The sequence below is a fragment of the Glycine soja genome, chromosome 1 (genome assembly GCF_004193775.1).
Source record: "Glycine soja cultivar W05 chromosome 1, ASM419377v2, whole genome shotgun sequence".
NCBI classification, from domain to species: Eukaryota; Viridiplantae; Streptophyta; class Magnoliopsida; order Fabales; family Fabaceae; genus Glycine; species Glycine soja.
The window spans coordinates 48287597-48295047 of record NC_041002.1 but is presented as its reverse complement, the minus strand read 5'-3'; the positions used below and the strand labels follow the sequence as shown (position 1 = coordinate 48295047).

General features: G+C 30.7%; 1 protein-coding gene across 1 annotated transcript; it reads right to left on the bottom strand.

Moving 5' to 3' along the window:
- Window positions 1–336: 336 nt before the first annotated feature.
- Window positions 337–5458, bottom strand: LOC114417787 (LOB domain-containing protein 18-like). The gene is made up of 2 exons (XM_028382848.1): window positions 4452–5458; window positions 337–881 (listed from the first exon to the last, which is right to left on the bottom strand). The coding sequence occupies exons 1-2, from the start codon at window positions 4785–4787 to the stop codon at window positions 474–476; spliced, it is 744 nt and encodes a 247-aa protein (XP_028238649.1). The 5' UTR covers window positions 4788–5458; the 3' UTR covers window positions 337–473.
- Window positions 5459–7451: the final 1993 nt, after the last annotated feature.

The following is a 7451-nucleotide window of genomic DNA, read 5'->3' as shown; positions in this document are numbered from 1 at the left end:
ACATAAGGCTCTTTTACCAATAATAACGTCTTATAGCATTTCTCTCAATTTTTTTGAGATATATGCCTTGCGTGCCGTGAATCTTCCAAGCAATCGAGTGCCTTGTAGGTAAGGTAGCATTTCCCTTTAACCTTCTAATTATCACAATTTGTATTTGAAAATCAATTTGAAAAATAGATGAATCTCACATACCTGAGATGATAATTAAATTAACTTCCTTTCTCGTATAGCAATATCGCCACGCTCAAATTGGTCAAAATAATTAGTTGCATTCATAAACCACGTATTAGATCACTAGCATTTAAAACACAGTGAATAAAGAGGGAAGAAGAGGAAAAAAAAAAAGATACTATAAAGAACATTACATTAATTACTTTCTCATATGAAACATTGAAAATTTAAGATCTCTTCAATTCCTAGTCTTCCACAAATCAACTGAAGACAAAGATTAGTTGATTAATTAGGTCAAAGATTCATTTGGAAATCGGGTAAGATGAAGAGGGATTAGAGCATGCAACAACTGGGGCAGATCCATGTCTATGCAAAAGCTCACGAGCCAATGCTTGAAGATCACCACCACTAGCAATAGTGGCCGATGGGCCACTAGGCCCGCTACCCACATATTGACGTGACTCTATGGGCCTAGGCTGCACAGCCCACGAAGGAGTCTGGGCCATTGGATCAAAAAGTGAAGAGAGGTCATATGTGGGTGGCACGGTTGAAGAGGCTAAGGCTGATGATGGGATGAACTCAGCTATTGAGATCAATGGAGGAGGTGCCATGGTGGTTGCTTGTGGTGAAGAAGGTGGTGGTGGTTGGGGTAACTCTAGGGTTGCAAGGTGGCCTTGTAAGTAGGAGAGTTCTGCTTGTAAACTCATCACCTGTGTAACAAAGAATTGAAGCAAGATAAGTAAGAATGCATTGTTAGAAAATGTATTAAAAACCATTTTCTTTTATCTTATGTGCTAGATACATAAATGGAAAACACCACTCACTTAAACATTTTTTTAACCAAGGTATTCCTCACCACTCGAAACTAAGGGTTAATCTCCTAGTCAGAAATCAAACTCATAACCATATATTTAGGAGATAAGGTGATTTATTGGTCCTACTTAAATATTTTTAATTATTTAAAAATAAGTAATAAAATTAGTTTAATAAGTACAATATATATATATATATATATATATATATATATTTGTTATAATCAAGACAGAAGGGAGTAAAACCTAAGACAGGGGTGTGTTCTCTGCACATTTCCGTGATCTTATTTTTAATAGGACCTTGAACAACACAAAAATGTTGAGTTTAATGAAAGTGAATGAACTTAATAAGAATGACAAAGTATGAAAGCGTGACTTCAAAACAACTTCTCGAGGTTATAAAACAAGAGTTTAATTTGTAGGAATTGTCATTTGGGGGAAATAAACAAATTTATATGATTAGACTTGAAGGAGAGAAAATGTCAGTTTGAAAATGATACAGATCTTCAACATATATTTCGAACATGACTTTGGTTTAAAATTAAGAATTTCTGACAATGACCAATTATGACGGCATAGGGATTAGCTAATTAGCATTTGTATAATTACTTTTTTTTTAACTAATATCCAAGATAGGAAGATGAATTGACTATTAGTTAAACAATCACATGACAATATATAATTATATATATAAACATTGTACAAAGTCATGTGTGTTCATAACAATTCTTTAACTGCTTATAATCTTTTGTGTTGTTGGAACTTATATATACTCACATAATTTTCAACAATATTTTTTTATTGATAACTACTAATTTATTAATTTTGTTAAAAATATCACTTGAACGATTTGAATCCACAATTTCTTTTCTTTCTTCTTTTCCTTTATCATTTTACCACCACTAAATCAATGTTATATCTCTAATTTTAATTGTTGAACGATAACAATGACAAATGACAACAAAAGCTAAGGAGCAGGTGCATATATATAATCACCATTGATGTTACCATATAGCTATTAAGGGGAGAGTGAATATTGTTTACCTGTTTTATAATTTTTTAAATGTTTAACTTTTAATAAATAATATTTTTAAAAATATTTATTATTTTTATACATAAAATTAAAATTAATTTTTATTTTAACTGTTATGATAATAACAACAAATATAATTAATTTTATATTGTCTAATCTTAATCATTATTATTTAATATTATATAACATTAATCTTATATAATTTTTTAACCAACTTAAAAATATATATGTATATACACAACAAATATAACAAGCTAGAGAGAGGAACTAGGTCCTTGTTGCACTGTCTAGTTCCGTCGCTGCCTAAGTTTATTAAGTAGCAATATATAAACTCTTAAAAAATTGACAAAAAAGAAAAAGAAAAAGAAAGTCCACAATTTAAGGAAGATTGCTGGCTTGATTTGATGGTGTAGTATCTTTCTCACAGATCGATCACCTCTATTCTATTTTTTCAAAAATAAAATAAAAGAAGTGTGAGATTGCACAGTGAATTTCTTTATTAATCAATCTCATTAATTTTTGTTTATATATTAAGAAGATAGGGACAGAAACACGTACCATAGTGATTTTTATAAGAATGATAATAATAGGGACAGAAAAACGTACCGCGCCTATGAAATGCTAGCCAAAACCCAAGAAACTAACCGACCAATTCCCCTAAAACCAGCGAAAACGAAGAAGTTAATGGGTTGGTGGAGGCCATGGATGTTTTGATGACAAATACTAATGAGTGATTTTAGAGTATTCGTTAAAAATATTTTAAAAATTATTTTATTGAAATATACAAAATAATATTTTTTATAATTTGTTTTATACTCTTATATTTTACATAATAAATATTTTTTTAACTAATGTAGCAAAGACACTGGTTATATAGTTTATCTTATTAGAATCTACACATTTGTGTAACCGCCGACCACATCATTTGTTAATCAATTAAGCGTTTGTGGATTTCAGCAAAAAGGTTTAGAAACTGTCCCCTATGTAATTATATATGTTCCATGGCTCCTTGCATGCCCTACCTAGTTTCCTCTTTCCCGAAAGGCCCCAACCCCAACTTTTGTTCCTCTTTCGGAGGGCACAATACTCTCCTAGCATGTATGTAAAGGCATTGCTTTTTTGTAGAAGATATATATGGAGATGGAGATTGCCCCCCCTTTAAAAAATTATACTTTGTACTTATAATTAAAATGAATGGATTTTACATTCTCTTTGTGTATGTTGAAAAAAGATTGATTTTAAAAATTAAAATAAATACTTTTTAAAATTTCTTTATAAAAATAAATATTTCTTTAAAAAAAATAAGTAGAGTGAAACATTTGATGCATGCTTGTTTTTCTGTTAAAAACCATAAATGGACATTGAAAAAAAAAGTAATAAATTAAAGTTTCTCACAAAATGTACATTAGAATGTGTGTTCATCCATCAAACTGCAAATCAAACACATTCTTAATTTCATTACAAACTTTAATTATAAAAGATCACTCCTTGACAATCAAATTAAATAATAATAATAATTTAATTGGAGTGTATTGATAATTTTTATACTGTTATATAAAACCATATAATTGAAATAATATATAAAGTCATACATAGTAGTTCAGCTACTTGCGTGAACAATATTATCTATTGTAGTAAAAAGATATACATGTAGCTAGTATCGTATTAAAAAGAATAATAAATTGTCATCTAATTGAAAATGATTATTTTTGTAATAATTATTTAGTAATCATATTTAATCAATTAATAATGTACAACTTCTACATTCACAGTGAATAATAATAATAATAATAATAATAATAATAATAATAATAATAATAATAATAATATTTTTCCTTTCCTTCTTGTACCAGTGTGAATAAAAATTCAAAACCATTCAAACTTGATGTAGTCATCAAACTGGGGGTAATTAGTAACCCCTTGTCAATGCTTGGCTAAAAAACAAAACAAAAGCGGGGTTGCTGTAATAAACATATATACGTATTTTCTTTTTTCAGTTTATGGCAAGTACAATGTATATAAGTTAAATTAATATATATATATATATATATATATATATATATATATATATATATATATATAGGAACCAATCCACCATCTACAATCTACGACCTTCTAATTCTAAATGCCTAGAAATCCATACAAAGCTTCACATATTCTCAAGTCAAGAAAAGAAAAAAAAAAGTTGAGTCTAAAACAGCTGACCACATTCTAAAATTCAGCTTGCTAAAGCTACTATAGCTGGCAAAAAGCTTGGGGGGAAGATACTCAAAATAAGACAGCCAAAGAAGCAAGCAAATAATATTAATTAACAAATATGCAAAGAACACCTTCAACCTTATCTCTATAGAATCACATGTATAAGATCATTAACTATTAATAAATAATAATCAACCTACCCATCAATTAATTTAATGAATTATTATCAATATTACCTGTTGCTGAAGAGCGAAGATATGAGCAACACAACCATACACGGGGTCTCTAAGCCTCGCTTGAGCTTCATAGCAAATTGTGACCACCGCATCAAGCCTCTTATGCACCGGAATGTTAAGCAGTAACTTGGAAATGTTACTAGCACCAAAAACCTTATGCACCGCGGCAAAGTGCGTGGCACCTTCCTCCGAATCAAAGTACGGAGCAAAGATGCAACCGGGCATGCACTTTCGCCTCAAAAACTTGCACGCCCCACAAGGGCTACCACCACTACTATTATTGTTTCCACCGCTACTACTCCCACCACTTATGCTACAACTAGAGTTTATGCTCATCTTTGAAAAAGGGTTATACTTCTATAGGGTTTTTTTTTTCTTTGGTTTGTCGTTAGTGTGAGATCATGAGTTTCCAAGGAGTTCAGAGGGAAGTGATGATTAGGTTTAAGAAAAAGTAGAGTTCGTGGGATTCTTCATGGAAGGAGGACGAGAAGAAGAAGAAGAAGAAGGAATGAATGGTACGGTGGTGTTTGTATTGTAGGAATTTAGGGTTTGGTGGGGTGTTAGTATTTTAATGATGAATTTAAAAAGGATATATAGAAGAAGTCTTTAAAGCCACGCGAGGGAGCAAAGGGTTAACCCCCACATATTTAGTTGTTTGCGTGAAGCAAACATGCGATAAGCCCCTCTTACTATTATCCTCAACACAACCTTCTCTTTCTTTTTGTTGTTTTTTTGTTTTTCCTCTTTTGCCTTTCCTTCATCATCTCGTGAATTTTTCCAACAAAACAAAACTCATGTGCTATTTATTATGCTTCGTTTTTCTCTCTCTCTCTCTCTCTCTCTCTCTCTAAACACAACACACACACACTCAAAATATAGTCATGATCATGTGATGCATGTATGGGAAGGAAGGAAGGTTTTGATGTGGAGTTAAGAAGGGTGATGTAAATGTTGAAAGAGGCTTTTGTTGCAGACCCCAAAAGGAAGGATAAAATAAAGAAAAGAAAAAACTATGAAAACGTGTCGAGGGGAGTGTCTATATTTGCCTCAGCTGCGTGTTTTAAGCGGCGTGGAGGGCAAAAGACGCTAACTCTATCTACTTTCTTTCTTTCAATCACCAAGGTTGAAAATGACGCACCCTTTTGTCTTGCTCTTGGTTACAAAATGCCAAAACACTTTGGCCTATGACTCTGAATTGAAAGAGTTATGGACACTTGAGGCAAGAAAATGACGTGAATGGATCAGGGGTCTCTTAAATTGGCTAATTAATTTGTGTTTTTTACTATATTGGATGTCGGTAAGGTAAGGAAAGAGTGGCTTCTGAACAAAATGTGTGTGTGTTTGAGAAGAAACGCACACCTAGCTATACAGCTCAAGTACACCCAGATAATAGAGGCGTTTTGAGTATACGGTAATATAAATTTCAAATTCAATATATTTATTATTTGATTTAAAAAAACAAACTCTCAGTTAATTGACTTTTTTATAAGGAGAAACTTTCAGTTAATTGAATCAATTATATTTAATTAAATGAAATTGAGTTTTCTTTTAAGAATCTAATTCGAGTATTATTTGAACATTCAACTTTAATTTGCATATTAATCATCTATACTCAATTGTTTGGTTAGATAAAATTGAGTTTGTTTTTTGTTTCTCATGACCACATGCATGTATCATCTTAGATGAGACTCAATCCAATATTAAATGTGAACATTTTTTTAATGAGAATTCAAACTTTAATTTGTCTTGTTTCAAGAGACAAGTTTCTCTCACTAGACTCGATTCAAGTTAATTAAAATTGAGTTATTTAAACCTTGGTCATTTGTGATAATTTTTAGTTGAGTTTTAAATTTTATAAAAATAATATAATAAGTTTTTAGTTTTAAAAATCTAATTTTAATTTTTTCTCTAATTTTTAGTTTTAAGATAAATTCGTTTTGAATTTTTTTATCCTATTAAGATTATTTTAAAGGTGTTTTAGTGTAGTAGTAACAACGATGACAACATTGATTACAATGGTGGTGGAAATGTCAGTGCCAATGATGTCGATAGTGAAGGTTGAAGATGATAGTGGTGACAATGGTGACATTGACAATAGTGATAGTGGTGGTAGCAACAATGACGATGATGATGATTGTGAAGGCAATAGTACTAGCTAGTGATGGTGGTGATGGTGATAACAATGGTGGTGACAACAACAAGATGGTGGTGGTAGTGACAACAAGAGAAAAGACTACTGTCAAATGTAGGGAAAGTGTGCTTTTGATAACTGTGAAATTTGAGTTAATTTGATAGTCAATTTTGGTTAAGAATGATTGCAATTTCTTTACTTTATTGTTGTTTTTAATGAAATAATAAAGAAATTAATATCTTTGTAGTTTTTGATTAACAAAATTTTTTTTAAAAAAAGATTTCAAGTGTTTAGAAGGAAAATTTATGCAAAAATGTGAAGAAAAAACTTTCAAGAAAAAGTTGAAGATTGAGATAGCTCGCTTAACGTGCAAGACAAGCTCAACAGTCAAATGTCCTTGTAATGTAATATTTCTTTATTATCTATTTGATGCAATGCCATTTTTTATTGTTTCTTTCCTTCGCTTTATTGTTATTGTATGACCTGATCATCCATGTATTAGTTTTATGGGTTATACATTGGAAGGTAATTTCTGAAGAACTTGGAAAGGACATCTCAACAATTCATTATCAGGATCGAGGGATAGAGTGACTTTGTTGTGCTCTACATACATCTTCATACTTACTTAATTCAATTTATTATTCAATTTTTGCAAAGAAATTTGGAAGAAAGAACATAAATTAGACTCTTCATCGCGAGGGATGAGAGTTGAATATATTAGTAAATGTGGGTGAAAATTGAGATAACATTAATTATCTATTACTCATCTTTATCTTCTATTTTAAATTGGGTTGAGCATGTTAGGTCCCAACATATTTGTATTCTGAATTATCTTCTTATTATCTTTTACTTTTCTTATATTTAAATTT

What these genes read in the sequence shown, in the direction of transcription:
- LOC114417787 (XM_028382848.1), bottom strand. Translation starts at nt 4,787, where the DNA reads ATGAGCATAAACTCTAGTTGTAGCATAAGTGGTGGGAGTAGTAGCGGT. An exon ending in TCTTCGCTCTTCAGCAACAG is followed by an intron (nt 882 to 4,451) that starts GTAATATTGATA and finishes TTTGTTACACAG; the next exon opens with GTGATGAGTTTACAAGCAGA.